The sequence below is a fragment of the Cinclus cinclus genome, chromosome 1 (genome assembly GCF_963662255.1).
Source record: "Cinclus cinclus chromosome 1, bCinCin1.1, whole genome shotgun sequence".
NCBI lineage: Eukaryota > Metazoa > Chordata > Aves > Passeriformes > Cinclidae > Cinclus > Cinclus cinclus.
The window spans coordinates 124,853,606-124,873,625 of record NC_085046.1 but is presented as its reverse complement, the minus strand read 5'-3'; the positions used below and the strand labels follow the sequence as shown (position 1 = coordinate 124,873,625).

The 20,020-nt window shown below is 34.7% G+C and overlaps 1 protein-coding gene across 1 annotated transcript in view; it reads right to left on the bottom strand.

The window, feature by feature from the left end:
• The window catches only part of RALYL (RALY RNA binding protein like), a 164,949-nt gene extending 148,455 nt beyond the window's left edge, over positions 1-16,494 (bottom strand). The window contains exon 1 of the mRNA XM_062514704.1: positions 16,239-16,494. Within this exon, the coding sequence (XP_062370688.1) occupies positions 16,239-16,494 (256 nt within the window). The remainder of the gene's footprint in view (positions 1-16,238) is intronic.
• Positions 16,495-20,020: the final 3,526 nt, after the last annotated feature.

Sequence of the window (20,020 nt, the reverse complement as noted above, 5' to 3'; positions counted from 1 at the left end):
AAATAAAAAAATAATATTGACTCACAAGTTCATTTTTTTCTTATAGATTATTATCAATTTTGTTAATACCTAGATAAATGTAAAGAAAATCTTGCAAGAAATATATTTAAAGAAATTCTGTGGTTTAGAATGTTTCTAAGTCCCATTCCCTCTCCTTTGTTTGATTGGAAATGTCATTAAATAAACTTGCTTGTTTCTGTTGGCTAAATTAATCCATGCTTGTCATTAGTTGGATATTGCTAATCTAATTTCCAAAGGTGTTGACAAAACCAGACCATTTGTGTAATTTCTATAGATTTATTATTAATATCAGACATGAATCTTTAATAAAAATAATGTGGACTTTAATAAAATTAAGAGGCTTTATCTTTTTCTTGATTTATTTTATTTATCCAATAGTTTAAAATCTGTTTTAGGAATTTTCTGCAGCTGGTTCAGAAAAATAAAAATCAGGTTTATTATTATTACAGACCACAGAATTTCCTTGAATTAAGTCTGAGCAGAACTAGAACACATCCTTTATGATTGCATCCAAGGTTTATTTTAGAAATTTTTACTGAAACTTTTGGCACACTATTCCTAATGGACTCAATGTAGAAAATATTCTCTATTTTGAGGTTTGCCTTTTCTCACTTAAGCTTCCAGCCTTCAGATTTTGTTACACCTTTTTCTCCCATGCTGAAGAGCTGATTATCAATGTGTTAGATGTTATCACAAGAGGAGTCACATTTTGACTCCTGTTTTGGTGTTTGTTTTCTATTTTGATATCAATGTCCTGTTTTATTCTGCATTCATGAGTTCTGGCATCTTTGTGCTATTTACAGAATCTATCAGTGGTTTTTGCTGTGTTTTCAACTGGGTAAAAGTATGACTAAAAATCTTTTTCTACCAGGGACTGCACAAAAGTCACACACCTGCTGCATGATTACTTCCCATTTACCAGTCTTTTGGGACTAGTTTTTAATCCATTTGGCATGTATCATAAGTATGTCATAAGACAGTTTCTTAATCGAATTTCCACTTGGAATGAATCAAGTGCCTTGCAGAACTATGTTCCATCAGTTCAGCCTTATTATATGGTGTTAAATTATAAAACACAATACATATTTAATTTCTCAAACCCTATTTTCTGTGAAGTCATGCTGACATTAGTAACATTATCCCCATGTTAATTCTTGATTATTCAAGCCCCGCACCAGCAATTTCATTATTTCTTCCTAGAATTTAAGATAATTACAGCAGGACTCTTCTAACACACCTTGGCCCTTTTACCATTTTAAATTATTTTTATTATATATTTTTTTTAGTGGGTGTGTTCACAGGGTCCAGCCTTGGCAAATAGGCTAAACTAACAGCAGCCAGCAAGACAGGGCTGAGTGTAAAGATGTGGTTGAGTGGGAAGTCCAAACTGTCTGAGATGACATTTGCACGAAGCTGATGTAGGTAAAGAGGAAAAGAACCATTTACCAAATTAAAGAGTAATTACCACAATTACCAGAAAACACTTGGCAAAAAAACCAAGTCAGCTAAACAGAAAGGCAGATGAAACATAGATTTGTAGTGAGCAGGAGAGGAGGTGAGCAGGGCAGCAGGATGGTGACCCTTCCAGATATTGTTGATCCTTCTTGTTATAGATATGGATCATGAGTTCCAATTAATTTTGTGTTGTCAATAAATCAGTAAACCACTTTGGTATTGGATTTTTTTTTTAACTATACACACTGAACATTTTCTCCCTGTAAAAACTCTACCCTTCTGAAACTCTTACTCCACTTCAAGATTTACTGAAGATTATTCTCCAAATGTTAACATCTGAGAACCTCCCTGGAGAGCAACCCTGTTAGTTCTTCAGAAATTCTGAGATTAAAATGAATTTTAAGTATTTAAAGATAGTTTATTTTGATGCCATGTCACCATTATTCTATGATCTGTATGTGTCTGTCAGCTTCCAAATACAGGAGAAAAATCCTTACAGTCCTTACATCTGTATTGAAACTAAATCAAACATCCCATCCCAGATCTGCATTGAAACCTTTTAAAAAAAATCTCTTTGCTCTTTATATTTAAATTACTTATAAATGTAATCTAATTAAATTTTTTTATATTTTCTATTTTTTAGTTACCTTCATCTTTTTTTAAATTATGACTTTTGAGCTGTGTTTTTAAGCAGACCGTACCTTTTTTTTTTTTTTTGACAGCAATTAAAATATTTTAATCTCTCCTGGTCTTTTTTCTACTTGCCTACTTCAACTTTCTCCAAATAGAGCTTGCTCATATGTACATTCAAGGTTTATCCAATTGGGCATTATAAGCAGCATGCATATTAAGCAAGAGCAGCTTGTGACCATTTGTACCTAAGCAACCAGAGCATATTTGTTCCATAATTGGTTCTTCTTTATCAATACTGATTTCTTATGCAACAGGTTTTTAAATTAGAAAATTACATTTCGTAAGAGATAGACATTTGGTTTGAGACCAAATTAGGCACAAGATCCCTCACTGAAATATCTATTTTGTCTTTTTACACAGATTTGTTACCCTTTCTCATTAATATATCTATTTTATTTAAAAAAATTCCAAGTTAAATTTCTAGGTTATTGAAGAACATTAGGACATTCTCTTCTTACCAAGATTCAAGAGCATAATGGCATGTAGACTGAAGGAAGCTTTATTGAAGGATAAACTGGAATTGGGATGTCACACTATAGAACTTGCTATATTTTTTTTCTTTCTGTTCTCATTCTAGATATATTAGGATGAGTGCCAAGCAATCATTAGTAAGCACTTTTCATGTCTTTGTATTTCAGAAAATGCTGACTTGATGAAAGGTTAGGTGACGAGCCTTCATTTCTGTAGACATAAAAAAATCATATGCCAAAATGAGTACAATATATGATAGCCATCAATTCTTTGGGATTTTCATTGTCTCAGCTCATGAATTTTATACCTTCTTATAAATTCTAAGAACAATTTGACATTTTCTGGTAGTATCACAGAGCCAGAGGATGCCTGTGAATACTAATGAACTTTTACTGGAACAAATATATGGTGTACAGTGATGATGCAGTTCACTGTCAAAGTATCTCACTACAGATATACTGCATACCATCAGAATTTAAAACAGATGGCTTGGAAGTCTACTGGTAATTTTACATAACCACTAAAAATAAGAGATTACATTTCCTGTGAGTTACTATCCCTGGAATGCCCTTTCACAAAATTCATGGAGCACATGGACCAGGACAGCGAGAATGCTTAACCCTTGCAAGATTAATGTCGTGCTCCTGAGACTAGGGTAAAATCTGTGAGTGCCTGAGACAGCAGGCCAGAACCTGTTTCTCTTTGAGGTGCTGCTATCAAGGCAGCACACAATTTCAGAGGGAAAAGACATTAAATTATATTTCACCTTCCTGTTCTGTGCCCTGTTCCAGTAAACTAAATATGAACCAATGGTGAGATAAACTTCCATGGTTCAGCTTTTTATGAAACATTTCTGTACATTATGTACTTTAGTCATGCTGCCTGAACACAATCGAAGAGATCACATTTTTGGTTTTGTAAAATGATGGTACTTGTGACAATGTCACTCCAAGAAAATTTGATTTAATGGGGGATTTTGCTTCAAGTAAAGAAATCAAATGGGGCCATTCTTCAAGTAAGGAAGTCAAAAATGAACTCCCAATCTTTTTGGTCCCTTGCCAAAACGTGCCAGGAATTTCTGTATTAGGTCTTTTGCTACACCTGGTACGACCTTGTAGTTCTGCACCTCCATCTTTACCAGGATGCTGGTCTCACTGGGAGCTGAAAGTGCATAGAATTACTAGAGCTTCCCATTAGATCCTGAAAGGAACAGCTGAGGAACAAGGCAAGTAGCAAGGCAGGAAGAGCTGTTGGTTAAACAGGCACTTACTATAAGAGAAAAGAGAAAGTAGATCTTTTTGGAAGAGATAAATATAAACTAGAAATAGAGTAATTTTATTGAAAAGGTCAAAATATGACTGACTGTATGACAATGAACTTATATCAGTGTAAGGGAAAATGTTATTCTTTCTAAGTGTGGTAAATGTTAGTAATAATCAAGAATTTCAGTATGAAGACCAAAGGAAAAAGAGAAATATTGATATAATTTGAACAATAGAAGCTTTGCTTCTATTAATATATTTCTATTCTGCTACTGGTAGAAAAAGGAAGCAGAATTTTGTGGTAAAGCTGGTATGTTACCATTGTGTTCTGGTCAGTATGCTCCTAATGGAGTTAGTGTAGTTCTTTTTCTCTAATTTCTTTTTCTTATACACAAAGACTTTGTCTAGGGCCAAAATATGTTTGAAATTATATCAGATTAGATTGAAATTGTTATCTCATTTTGCACACTAGACAAAAAACCCCCAACCTTTACTACTCACATCTAAAAAAATATCCATTTTTTTTCTGCCTTTTCTTCCTTGTGTGCCTGTGAATTTAAATATATCAAAACCAAAATTTAAGACGAGGATACAAATAAAGCAGCCGTAAGTGCCAATTAACAGAAAATAAAGACCTCTAAAGTCAGGCTGTAAAAATTCACAACTGCTTTTCCAGATGCTGCAATGCTAGTATGAGTGTTGATTTTATCTTGTTGTGATTTGATCATTTACATTTAAATGTTCCCTTAAAGTTTTCGACAGTCTGGCCAAGAAACAAAGTAAATCCTAGAAAGATAAAAAAAACAAACTCTAGAACAACAGCCACCTTCTTACCCACAAAACTATCCAATGTTTCACAAGAGAGTTAACATGAAAATGTTTCCATAAACTCAGTTTTCACACTCTTGGAAACATTATTAGAATTTACTTTTAACTGAGGTCAAAAAGGCTGAAGCCTCATCACAATTCATTTTGAGGTATTCATACATGTACATGGATTAGATAGGAAAACTACATTAAATTGCACTTTTTAGATTTTGCTAATATAATTGAAAAAATAAAAATTATTAAAATAATGCCTCCATAAAGTTTGAGATAAAGTAAAAATAGTGGGGATTTTTTGTTCTATTTTGTTTTGTTATTTTGTTTGTTTTGTGGGTTTTGTTTGGTTTTTTTTTCCCCAAGTAAAAATACCACAAAACAACCCAACATAATTTTATGAGCTCTGTTAAGAGCTCTGTTATGAGCTCTGTTAAATTCTCTGTTTAAGAATTTGCCTAAGACATGGATCTGGTCTTATTTACACAGTTTTCAATCATCATTCCAGTAAGTCAAGTAATAACTAGAACTTTTCAAACTTTAGCAATTGGAATTGCTAGGACTGCAGAAAGCACCAAACTTGATTTTCAAAGTTACACAGAGGCAAACTGTAATTTTCACTCCAGATATGTCAATTAGGAGTGGCTGTTTAACTCGGATATAAATTTTTTCACATACACTGAAGTATATTAGGAAAAACTAAACTAAACAAAACTCCAAGGAATAAACAAAAAGCCCAAACAGAAAAAAGAAGCCAAAACCCCTTATCCTATAGTTCTGAATTTCTAAAACTGCATCTGTTTAAAGTATCCTCTTAAGTGTTCAAATCAATATAGTAATTTGGCCTTATAAAATAAAGGATTTCGAAATAAAAATGAATCTTTCACCTTACCAATATATTAATTTTTTTTCTAATCTATCCAGTTCTCTAACCACTGATTCTAGTTGCTAGATGATGATGATGTTTATTTTCTTGTAGTCCAAATTTTTTACTAGTGCAGAAAATTAACATCCTACTTATTATCCTATAGCCCAGTTTCATAAGATTTCAATATACCAGCCTGTAACTTTGCACAGATTTTCAGAACACCACTGCATTACTCCTTTCATAAATCCTCTGCCATCATTTGCAGGAGAATGCCACCTTTACAGATACCACCCGGATCAGCTGCTGCAGTAATTATAACCTGCATTTACAAAACAAGATCTTTTTGAAATCAGATCTAAATTCACAATCCTGTTACTAATCCTGAGTTAAAAAAAAAAAAAAATAAGAGAGCAATACTCCTCTTGTGGAAAAGAGAGACTGCCAAGAAATTTACTGATTTGGTTAAGAATTAATGTATTATTTGTTTTTCTTTGAATGATAATGATATACTGAAATATAAATTCTTAGTATTAAAATAAATATGAGACTTGACAAAATGCATCCAGGGACAGTAAAATAGCTGGTTAATATTATTGTGAGGCTGCTCTCTATCACCTTTGAATGACTGGAGAAATCAGGAGAGCTCCCTGATGACTGCAAAAAGGCAAATGTCACACCCATCTTCAAAGACAAGAAATAGGCTCTGGGGAGTTACAGACATAATCAGTGTTATCTCACTCATTTGGAAACATTAATGTTTGCATGCAGATGATTAATCCCAACCTCTGACATCACAAAATATAGCAGCTTGAGTCTGGCAAAACACTACACATTTAAAAAAATAAGGGCAGTGTGGCATGACAGAAGTCATGAATAAGAAAGACATTTCTGGGACAAGCTCTTATAAATACTAAATAAATTTGTAAAGTTAACAAAAACTGGGAAAATAGGCTAGGGGAAGACAGCAGTAGAATATCTTAAGAGGAAATAATGTGGTGAAGGGGCAGAGTTTGGAAGAGGTTGAGGTGGGGAAAACAAAAATGAATATAAGAAAAAGTAAATCAAGTCCTCAATTTTTTTTGGGAACTGTCTGTGTATGATCTGTGCAGCCTGAAGCAGGACAGTGAATCTGTTGCTGACCAGCATGTATGTAAGGCCTGCTTCTGTAATCAGGATGAACATGTCTGAACTGACATATATGTCAAATTAGAAACTCCATGCTGGATTTGAACAGAGACAATATCTTCTTAAAGATGCATTACCATTTTTAAGTAATATGAGGTATTCTCTAAGGTAATCTAAAACCCAACCTAATTATTTTTCAGTTAGCCTTTTGAAAATTGCAAGTCTTGCAATAAAAAAACTCTGATTCAGCTTCCATTAATTTTTTAGGAGGTACTGAAGTCACTTAAAGGGTTGTAACAACCAAGGATATGTATAGTGCTCAGTTCTGAGTCATTAAAATACCTAGAAAACTACTTTTGTTTAAAACTTCATAAGTTTTTGATGGAACTCATTTATACTAACATATCTTCTAGAGAAAGGGGAAGTAGTATAAAATAAGAGCATCTAATTTGTCAAATTTCCTTTTTTTTTCTGTCTGTAAATTTTACTTTGCCAGTATGATGTACTGAAAAAAATAACTGAATTATTAATAAGTTATAAACACATTTGTTTTTTTTTTTCCCAATATACATGACTTACACAGTTTTGCTGATGAGGTTGTCTACTGTTGAAAGAATTGTAGGATTAAGTGTGAAACCTGAGAAAGAAATAGATTTCCTCCACTGTATTTTCCTTAGGTGTGAAATGCAAGTAGGCTTAAGACATGAAATCAAACCTGAGAGAGCAAATGTGCCCTCAAAACATTTCCCATCTCAGTTAAGCTAAACAGAAAAAGAATACTTGCATTTTAGCTGAGCTTGCTGTTAAGAAGGGAAAGAAACAGGAAGAGTGATCCTAAAAGTTCATCATGCTAAAGACCAGCTTCCATGAATTTAGACTATGATTAGGAGAAGAATTTTTTATGCTACCTCAGTATTCTGGCAGGAGAATATACTTTCTCCTCCAAACAGCTGAGTGATATCTTGGGAGGCAAATTTATTTAATGGCTTTAGCAATCATGGTCCAAAGACAAATAACAGGGCTGGGACTTACCCAGATTCTGCAGTACACTAAAATAGCATTATTCTGTGCTGTCACCATTCAGTACCGAATACTTGTTAAACACTCCCATACCTAAAATTGAAGATTAGAAGGATAAATATTGGCCTGTCAGATTCAGATGAAAAATCTTCTGATTCTCTGCCCTTTCCGTACAACCTGTAGCAGAAGTGAATTTCTCCATACACCTTTTGGAATAAGGTTGCCAATGAAATGCTTTAACACAAGGATGAGAAAACAAGTATATATGGAAGGCACACATAAAGAAGAAACAGGTGACAAGACATTAGCAGCTCTAATGGCATCAGTTCAAATGAAATAGTGAAGTATTGTCAAATGATCAAGAAGAAAATATCAGACTCATTCTTGCTGGGATTCTATTTGAAGTGAAAGTAGACAAATGCGTAAAAAATAGTCTATCAAATTAAATCAAGCTCAATCAAGCAAAAAAGTGAAGCTATAGACTACAAGACCTCCTAGAATACCAAACCAAAAACTGCAGAGCATCCTAGAGATAGTTCTTGTTTTTATACTGTGCCTTCTACATGAGAAACAGAGACAAATATTATGAGAGAACCTATCACAACGTTTTTGTCACTGCAAGATATTATGACAGTTCAGAATTTAACATTATAGAATAGCTATACAGTTTTAGTGATCCTAGCAGTCACTAATCAAAGCAAGTATACTTAAGAAAAGGTGCAGAATTCTCTCTGCCACAAAGGAAAACACTTTTTTGTAACTTCTTATAGACCTGTAACAGAAATAAAACAGCATTAAGTTCAAATCCAGAAGGACCCACTGGATACAGTTTGCTAAAAATACCCCACAAGCAACAAAAAATCTCATCAAGATATGCACATAATAAAAGCTTAATACAGTGATCTTTGAGATAACATCACCTAAATACTTTGAAAATCTCTTAAAAAATTACTAAGGATATACCAGACCCATGTTGCAAGAAGATTTAAAGTGTTTATGAAACCCAAGGATGAAATGATGAATATGTACAGACATGTCAAACAGCAGAGAAGGACATAGAAATATCCCATAATAACACCTTGTCTAGAATTTTAAAGGTGAGCTGGCCCTGCAGAAGACTAAATGTATCTTTATATGCATCTCTATGAAGCCTCGAAGGGAAGATTTTCCTTCAATAACATGTGTTGATGGCAAGCAATCAGGTCATCATTTTTGGCATTAGGGTGGAGGGCATACTTAACATTTGCATGAACTGACATCAGGCTGCTCAAAGTACAAAACCTTATTCCAGGAAGAACTTTGCAAACTTTCTCTTCATGATAATATAAAGAATTTCACAGAAAGAGACCCCAAGCAACCAACAAGGAAAACGTCACCCCCATAAGTTCACCTCATAACTAAACTATTTTCTTGATGTGTGCTTTTCTGAGCATGAAAAATAGATTTAAATTGTAGTTTCACTTGGAATTGACCAAGTCCCACTAAGAGAGAAATAGAACCTTTGGTGAAATATGGGGAGTAAAAGTCCCTCATTCCAGGTATTCTCAGTCTAAGGGAACGGGTTATTCTATTAAAACATGGATTTTTCTTTCATGAAGCATTCAGCTTGCTCTGCTGGAACAAGCATACATCAATTGTGCAAAGGTGCCCTGCCCTGAACTGCTGAGTGATGATTGTTAAAAATCACCCTTACTTCCTAGCTTTATATGAGTTGCTTTGCATGCATGGGTAGTAGATGGAATGGTTCATGTCAATGTGATTAAAAAATGAGGAAATATTGATTACAGAAATGCGCAAGAAATAGGACTGTGGAGTGACAACAAGATTTAATCATGGTTTTGCATTCTAGGGTATGAAACAACAGGTTTATAATTTGCTGCTATGGCTGCAAGACCTTGCTGCAACAATAGAAGTTATAAAGTGTTGGGAAACACCAAGAAGTGCAACAGTAAGGGACATATGAAAATTATCCACTATTAGAAGACAATTGTATGAGCAATGATTGCTGTATCTAAGGTCCTCTACAGTGAGACTTGACACTCGTGTGCTGTTGTACAAACTTCATCAAGACCACAAGGGCATGGGTAGGCAGCAAAAAGACTGAGACCTATGAGATAGCTTTGGACAGGATCCCTGTTCCTGCACAGAGCAGGCTGAAACAGGATTACAGCGGTTCCCAAATATAGAAACAGGTTGTAATGGAATAAAAGAGTCAGTTCTAGAGGGTAAAATTTATTTCCTTTGAACTAAGCTGTGGAAGGATCATTAATGATTTCTCAGATGTTCTTTAACAATCTGTGCATGCCTGAGGGCTTGATGGTGAAGACATTGACTAAGATGGAATTTAGTGGAAAAGACTTACTAAAGACAGTGCAAGCCTGGGTTGATATCCCTAGTTTCACTCTAGGTTCCTGTGACATTAGGCGTTAGATTCACCTTGGCTACAAATGCACTAGCCTGGTGGGTTTTGTTTCTGTTTGTTTTGATTTTGGAAGAGGACCACTTGGTCTTTTTGATTTATCAGTACTTTATGTTTAGCTCAGCATAAAAAAGTACTGGATCAAATAAAACCCCTCAAAACCTGGCTTGGATGTTGGCAGATATTTTATAAAAAGAAATTGGTATCACTTATTGAAGTAATCAACATGAGTAGGAATTCAGCAAATGCAAAAGCTATCCCCACAATAAGCCAAAACTCATGACATCTCACAAGTTTTATAGGTTTATGGATAATATTTTTCTACTGATAGAAGTGATTGTTTATTAAACTTTTTAATTCTCAGACTTACATGATAATCATAATTCCTTATACAGAATTTCACAAGCATGATTTTGCTTTTGCTTAAACACTATTCATTAAAATATGGATTATTTTAACAGAAGAATACAATATATTTGAAATACAGCATTCAAGTGTTGACAACCTTATGCTATAAAGTTATCAGGGCTAAAGTTATCGTTATATCAGAACTTAAATACTTTGCTTTCTAAGTCCCACTTGGTTAGAAAATTACCTACATATTACTGAGATACAGCTCTCAGATTATTTACTCCATGGTGTAATGCTCCGTGGTGTAATGCTCCATGGTGTAAAAGTACAATATATCAGAATGTGAGCCTGCAGAAGCGACAATGGACCAAAGAATTTTCTGTGAAGTGCATTGCCTTTTCTGGTCCAATAGTGTGAAAATGAAATATCTGATCTCTTAATGCTATATGACTTAAAATACCATTTGAATATATGATTAATCACTACATGCACATATTTTTTCTGGTTTTAATATTTCATTAAAATATACATGAAAAATATCAAAATATTCCCACTTTTTAATCATCAGTACATTATATCAGTATTATATCAGTACAGTCTCTGGGGTTTCTCTAAATTAGTCATTGTCCTTGCCTGGAATGATTTGACTCACATTAAAACTCAAGTCTTTACAGATTTTTTTCAGAAGCAAAATAAGAAACATTTTCAGTTGCTGCTACACTTTGTCTTTAAAACAAGATAACATAGCTTCCCTGATAAATCCTGCCATTACATAAGTGGGATGTAGGTGGGTAAGAGTACCAAGACTGATCTAATAAATAATGAGTTATGTTTGTACAAATAGAAGATTGGTATACTTCCATGCTACTGACAGAAAACTGAGGGCAAAGTGGAAATGGAATAACCACTAATTCAGATTCAACTTTCTTATCTTAGCTTTCCATTAGCTTAGGTAAAGATTAGTCATCCTGAAAATTTGGGTAAATCCATCATTTTTTTTAAGCTAAAATGCTTTTTTCACAAATTAGTTCACTAAAACAACATAAGTTCCTTTAAAGACAGAAACTTTCATGACACAATTAATGTTTTCTGTAGGTCAGATTGAGGTGAAAAATTGGTTCAGTCTGGAGAGTCCTTGCTCTGCAAATACACAAGTAAGTCTCAGTGATGTTAGACATTACAAACATAAAATAGAAAAGATATGTTTTGAGTAGAGGAAAAGGAAACAAAAGATAAAATAGCCCTATTATCACATCAGTTCAATTGGCAGCAAAGGTATATGTCGAATCTCTCTAAAGTCTCCCTTTATTGCCTGCTATTCTCCTTGGATATTTTCTCCTAGGTAGTTAAAATTTAGAAAGACCCTTCAGGGATCTTGTGCTTCTCAAAATGATGTGCAAAAGAGTATTTCTCCCAAAATAAATATCTGCCACCAATAATATCTTACCTTAGACTGTGTGTCAATATGCACTCACTTGGTATTCAGAGACTGCATCTAATTTAGACCTGAAGGCAGACACAGCTGAATAGTATTTGCAGCAACAAAACAGGATTCAAGCTACAGAGGAACTAAAAGGGCACCATCTGAGAACTACAGCATCTCTTGTACTCTGGGTACTGTAATTTTTCCTTTCCCTAAGGATCCAAGAATGAAATTCCATGTGTCTTCCATGAAAAAGAACAAAAGTACAAGCCTTCCACCATTTAATTTTCTTTGATAAGATACTGGTAAGATGACCTGGCTTATACTGAGGTACTAATGAAGAAAAATTCTCAAGTTAAATTAATTATCTTGGTATAAAATTGTGCACAAAACCAAACAAAAATTAGGCATAATAATTGCGATATTATAAAACAAAAGGCTATGAACTACAAACCAAGAATAATCAAAGGGACATTATGATTTAGAAGTTACTAGGATAGCTATACCAGAATTTCAGATAGAAGCTACTACATATATCTTTATTTTAAAATCTTAATTTATGATTTGGGTGAGGAGATGGACTGCACCCTCAACAAATTTGCAGACAACACCAGGCTGTGTGGTTGGCACTGCAGAGGGGTCTGGACAGACTGGATCTATGGGCTAAGGCCATTGATGGAGTTCAATAAGATCACGTGTTCCGTCCTGCAATTGGGTCACAAGAACCCCATGCAAAGCTACAGAGTGGGGAAAGAATGGCTGGGAATCTGCCTGGAGGAAACAGAACCTGGGGGTGATGGTCAATAGCGGCTGAGCATTGAGTTGAAGAGTGCCCAAGTGGCCAAACGGCATCATGGCCTGTATCAGAAATAGTGTGGCCAGCAGGACCAAGGCAATGATCATCCTGTTGCACTTGGCATTGGTGAGGCTGCACCTCAAATCCTGTTTTCAGGCTTTGGCTCCTCTCTATGGGAAGGGTTGCAGCTCATTTCCCCAGACCACAGCTGCAATGAGCGACTTGCACCATTCGTTTTCGAGCAAGCAAGTGTGTAATCCTTCTGTCACCAGAGAAGGATGAAATCACCCCTGGTAGAGTACACAGACAGACTCACTATTTCCTCAGAATAATTCCTGTTCACCCTGTCTCTGACCTATTTGGAAAGGAAGTGGATATGCACAAATATTCCATAACTCACAAGTGTGCTTAAATGGGTGAAAAACTTTGGAGAAGAGTGGATATTGTGGATGTATGCCCACAACTAAGAACATAACTTTCAGTTTTGTCCTAGACCAACTTCAACATCTTCTCAGCTCCAGCCTGAGGCAATTTACAAAATAATCATTGTGAAGCAGACTCCTGTGCCCTTGTACTGACCTGCCTCTGTCCTGTGGGCAGGAAAACATGCTATTCCCTTGAAGACATAATATTACTTCAAGAAACTATACTGAATTTCACAATAATGACAATAAGTTTCCCAAGCATATTTTTTGTGCTCCTTTATGATCTTTATCCCACAGCTTTTTAGAATGTGTTGCACTTCATGAAACAGAAAGCTTGGAAATAATCACGCTGCTCATTAAATTCTCTCCCATTAATTTGCAGTATCCATGGCGCCACCATTACATCTCACTGACCACTAAACACATCAGTAGGAGCTTCAGAGTTGATGGACAAACCAACAGGACAATAATAAAGACCCACAGGAAGCTGGCAAGACTGAGGAAAACACCAGTGTTTTAGATTTGTACATCTAATTTCTGGAATTTGCTAAACAAAATGCTTTGTTATATACCTACTGAGCCTAATATTATGTTACTACACCACAGAGGAAACAGGATTTAGACAGGATACCCAGTGAATTGTGTGGCACTCTAAAAAGCTGCAAGAATTTACTGGTTCAATTTCTTTTATTTCAGATACATGCATGTGAATGGCTTCTGAGTCATGGATAAAGCTGCATAATTTTGAATGGCATTAGTCCATAAAAGGCAGAAGTCTTTTGTAAATGATTCAGTTGAATATACCATGAAAGAACTAGTGTACATTAATAATGCAATCTAAATGAAGTTATGCTTTCCTTTGTGAGGTACTGAGTACTAGAGTGTATAGTAGTACCAGGCATATACCGTGGGGTAATCTTTTTCAAATATTCCTTTGTTCAAATATCTTTTCATAATTGACTTTTATCCAGCCCTCATGTTACTAGTATATTCTAATTCAATTTAAAAGAAAATTCAGCTATGTCAATCAAGTTTATTTGTATATCTGTAACAGGGTTTTCTTGTCCTTTTTCATAACTTGACTGTTGATACAAATACATTAGTTCTATTTATTTCAGAATGCAAACCACCTCTCAGGACAGACAAAAAAAAGTAATTTTCATCAAGAAGTTTCACAATAATGCACTATTTGTGCATAAGATGTTCTGGGTCATAATCCCAAGTAAATTTTCTCGGTCATCTACTCATTGATGTGTAGTGACTGTTGATGTCTACTTCCAATTAAAAGAATTCATAGAAACAATTTCTTTAATGAGAAGTGCCACTTTTACAAATTCTTTCCTTTTGTCAAACCATACTGATAACAACTGTATTTCACATATAAAAAAGAAGAAATTAGGAACAGCTAAGAGAAAATTTCACCTTGTTTATTCTTTATATTCCTTGATATAATAGGAGCTGAGGCATGAATATGCCATCAGGAGAGTGTGCAGAAAAATCAAAGTATTTTAAGATTTAACAGTTGAAACTTAATATTGAATAAACCATTTATGTTATTATTAAAAGATTTAAACAATTCAAGTAATTTTTTTTCACTCGATTTCCTTTGCAACAAATTGACTGCCTTGCTACAGAAAGTACAAAAGTACACAGAGTAGTGCAAGGGCATTTCCTTGTACAAAATGCTTGGCATATTATAGATGCCACAAGAAATACATAAAGAGTCTAGCAACAGTAATCATAGTAATAACAGATCTATTGCCTTAGGAAAACACAGTTTAAAAAATCTGGTCAGACCAGTGTGCAAGAAGCTGTAAATAATGCACTGATGGCATTACATGGCCTATGCTTGGAGAAAACCGCTCCAGGAAACGTCTTCTAATAGTGCCATCCCACAGACTGACTTTGCTGCCTTGCTTTTATCACTTGAGTTCTTTTATTTCACTCATCTATATGACTTTTCCTAATGAAGTTTGAATGCAGTCTCCCCTTGAATACAACTGAAATTACTTAATCTTGAACCCAAACGGTAGTGGTTATAAAACTTAAAATTACTGTTCAACAACTGTGATAAAAGAACAACCCATTTAACACAAATGCTTCAGTTTCTACAAACAATCAGAAAAGCAGATTTCTACAGCCTGCAACACTGAAAATAAACAAGCCATATCCATTCTTTATGGCTTGTTACAACAGCCAAAACACTGGCTGTTCTTTACCTTTTACTGGCATAGCCATTACACACTTACAGTTGGATATGAGCAATACAGTTCAGAGGTCTAGTGAAAGACTTCTGGATCCTACCAAATATCTTGCTGTACTGCACATTACTACTGTATATATATAACAGGGAAGGCTAGTAATGGACTCCAGAGCTTATCACTGACAGCCTACGTATGTAATTAAAAATAGCTTACAGAGGTAGAAGTCGCATTATGTAACAAGTAGATTTTACTTAAGCAATCATGACAAAGCACTAGAAGACAAAAATAAGACTCTTTTTCCTTCTGTTTATTTGGAATTCAGATGAATACTGTTCACAATATTATGTGGGAAAACTGCAACTTTAGCTTTTAATGATAGACTTCTCTAATTAATAACGTTGTTAAGAGTTTGATTTGGTATGATTTCAAGGACATATAAAACCTATTCTTTTGCTTCTGTATAACATCTGACACATCACTGGGCTGGGTATCATTTTAGATTCATTACTTGAAAGATAACCTCATCTATTAGACAAGCCTTATTATATTACACTAAATGTACTCACTAGAGTCCAAGAAAAAATAAGTTTTTTTTTTTTTCCTCACGAGAGTAATCATATTCACTACAGTGGAATTACAAAGAGAAGTATAAAGTTGACAGAAGTGAACTGTTTAGTAAATAAGCAGTTTATAGGGCTAAATATTTTGTAATACCTAGGTAACATACCATATGTTAAAAATTCTGTCAGTTCCAACATCCTGGAAATGTGCTGAGATGGAACATCGACAAAACAAACTCACTAGTCCTGCAGGCACAAGCAGCAGTTGATATTTCAAATAGAAAGGAAAAGAAAGCAGTATTTTACTGGTATCAACAAATCCTTACCTAGTGGCTGCCCTGCAATGATCCTGGCATTCTCTCCTGCCACTGCAGCCCTCGCGTGCCTCTCGCTCATGTACTGTACGAACGCGTAACCTTTGTGCACCGAGCAGCCAACTATTTTCCCATACTTTGCAAAGATTGCTTCAATGTCGCCTTTTTTGACAATAGCTGTGTTCAGATTACCAATGAAGACTCTGGAGTTGATGGACTTTGGGTCATTCTTATTGGTGACATTGCTGGTCTGTGTTTTGCCAGTCATGGTTGGATCACTTGGCTTTAAACCTTAAATAAAGAACAAAGAGAATTATGTTTCTAAGCATACAGTTACCCTGACTTTGCATGATTTTTTCAGCAATAATTCACTTCTCATTTATCACTTTGGGTGAATCTCGACCCAGAAGAATCCAACTATCTTAAACATATTATCAATAAAATCACGATAGCACATTTTAAAATTCTGCTCAAAAGTAAAATTTAAACTTCTTATTTTTATAGATGTGAAATATAACAATACATCACTTAATATAATTCTGTGATAGTAGAGCTGTACTGCAATCATGTGTGGATTTCTGCTTAGAAATTCAATATAAACTTTTTAAGTACTTAGCCATCAAGAAACTGCAAAGCAAGAGAATGAATCATTGTCTACTGTCAAAGAAATGAACATTCAAGGCCATGTAGAGTGCAAACTCTTAAAATGAAAAACAACTCTGCTTTTGTTTGGTGTCAGTTAGAGCACATTTCTCACCAGTTAAATATCGCTGTTAGGAGTGCAAGGCAGGTAACATACAATTCTCTACTGCAGTCAATATGTTTCTATCAGAACAATTTTCCCTGTAAATTCAGTACAAAGAAAGAAGTGAGAAAAGACAGTGGCTTATGTTCTGAGAATTAAGAGGTAGGAAAAGAAATCACTTTAACTCCAGGAATACAGCTTTTCTTGCTTCTTTGCTCTTTTATCTGAGATCACAAGTCCAAATGTATCCTGGTAAATCTCTGATGGGAATAACTACATTATTTCTGGGAAAAATTTGGTAAAAAGAGAAAAAAAACCCAACACTTCTTGTGTTCCTCTAGCCTCACCTCTCTGAAGTGCTTGTGATTTTTATAATTTGCATGCAAGTTCCATCTGCCAGCAGGTCCCTCTATTTACATCAATTTACTTACATGGAAATGAAATGAAAGAAATTGTCCCAAATCTGCACTGGGTTTTCTTTAGGAGGAGACCACAGAAATGTCAAAAATATGTATAGCTTTAAGTAGAGAAAACTTATTTTGTAAGAAGAAGGTCATTTAGGCAGCAGTCAAATATAGGCCATGTCTTACAGCCAAGAACTATGTTACTATTTTTTAACCTGTTCATACTTTTGATTAGATAAGAGTTACAACTCAGGCAAGAAGGGAATCTGGTTAAATACATTTCACAGTTAAAATTCAGTTCATTCCTCGGAATAAAAAGGTATATTAACCTCTATTCTGAACATCCAAATTGGAAGTTTCATGTTTTAAATCAGAAGCTACCATACATGGAGCTAGAGAAAGAAACCATTGTCACTGAACTCTGAAGAATACCTGCTGAACAAAGCAGACACAGTCACAACCATCAGCACTTTGACTGCCTCCATCCCAGAGGAGCCAAACCCCACCTTCCAGACAAGAACACACAATGGAGATGTGTGGGCAGTCCTCCTGAGTCTCAGCCTGCTTTATTAAAGAAATGTATGCAGTAGAGCTGCCAGTCAAATAGCTTTCACTTGATTAACAGCTCATCATGACAACTTACTTTATATTACAGCATTTAGAGAAAACACTGAAGAAAATAAGAAAAAAAAGTATGTTTTCACCTAAGTTTACTGATTTTTAAATGCATTGTGAAAACATACTGTATACATGCAGAAATTTCATCATGGAAAACCAGGAAAACTGCCTCGAATGCAAGCCTCTGACCTTTATCATAATACAAATTCAATATTGTATATTTCTAGATTGCTGTGCAGATTATGCATGTTTGAAGTCATGTCTGTGTATGGCTGACCTGATAATATTGTGACCATTCAAAGTAGTATGCTTGGTACTGTAATATTATGATGGCAAGCCACTTACAAAACGTGAATATAATGCACACTAAGATCAATATTGGCATAAAATAGACTGCTGATGTTTTCTGAGACCTAGGAAATTTAATCCTATCTTAGATACCCCTGTATTACACACGAGTCAAAATGACAGTAAACAGCCATGGTAGCTTAAAGACTGACCCAAACGGAAGAGGTAACAAGGCAGAATTAGGAGGTATAAGAGTAACAAGGTATGAATAAGAGTAACAAGGTAGGTGCAGTTGCTGATGAACAGGGAACAACTGATATCCTCTGTGCTGCTGAGTTGCACAAACTTCAAATACCACTCTATTGGGAAAACCTGGAGAGTATTGTGTTTATCTTTCCAAAGATCCAGGGGCAAAAAGCTGTATCTGTTCTTATACAATTCTTAGCATCTTGTTCATATTGTGTACATCTATAAAGCGTATAGATGAACTTATTTCACAAAAGTCATAGAGGCAGTTTATCACAAGTATGATCACTGGTCTAGAAAGCAGCATCCTGGCCTGGTAAAGCCATCTTTTCCACTAAACTGCTGCATGACTCTCAGTAAGATGCTTTTAGTGCCTGTTTCCACTTTTTCATCTACAGGGTGGCATTTTTTTGTCTAAGGGCTATGTCTCTGTTTTTATACAACTTCTAAGACTTCTAACTTCATGTGCCATCAGCTGGAATGTTTAAATATGACCAACAGACCACTAAAAAAAAATCAAAGGACAAAAAATATACAGAAAATCTGCCAGAAATCAAGATTCACATTAAAATTATAGACAACAAATCACTTATTGCCACCAAGATTTTCTACCACACTCATTACAACCACAATGGCACGATGTTTTCTAAACACTCTGCTACACTCTGTATTTCCTCTGTTGTTTATCTGTTTTACATGGGATTTGGTGAACTATTCTTATCTCATAAAAATCCTCATTTTACTTTTTCCCAGTTTTTCTATGTACTAATTTAAGCAGACATTGAATAGGACATTGAATATTTCTCTCTTGTAGTTCTCTGCAATGTAAATTTACAATGTTTTTATAAGACAAAGAAAAGTAGTTGTCTGGTGGGTTCTCATATTCAAATGAGCAGTCAGGAAAATGTGCTGCAGAAATTCAAAGGGTGAGAATAATGCTAACATGAATGATTGAGATTTGATTGACTAGCTGGTCACAATACTGTGAATATTTCATAAAAATCAAAGATCTGTGGGATCTTCGTTACAACGTGAAAGAATTTATGGCTACTTCTACACCTCACTTCCAATAAATATTTGTGAATACTGATTTATACCCATATTCTCTGAGTTGTTAGTAAAATCACAAGTGTTGTACCTTATAAAAATGCAGAAATAAATGAAATAGTGAAAGAAGCATATCTGAAATAATCTAATTTCCTTGCAGCCTTTAATAAAGTATCTTGCTAATTTCCTACTATTGAAGTGATCCTTTCTGATAATAAATACCTCCTATATGCCAAACATAGCTTTTCAAAAATGCTTTACAAATAACATTAGCTGTCATTGCATTTCATCATATCTATTTATTCAATTAAAATTTCCAATATGTTGAACCAGAATGAAAATACAACTTACTAAAATGAGATTCCCATCATCCAGGACTTACAAATGAAAAGTTTAAACCAGTCAATTTGAAGTGCAAAAGAAGGGAGTAGAATTGAAGTCTTGCT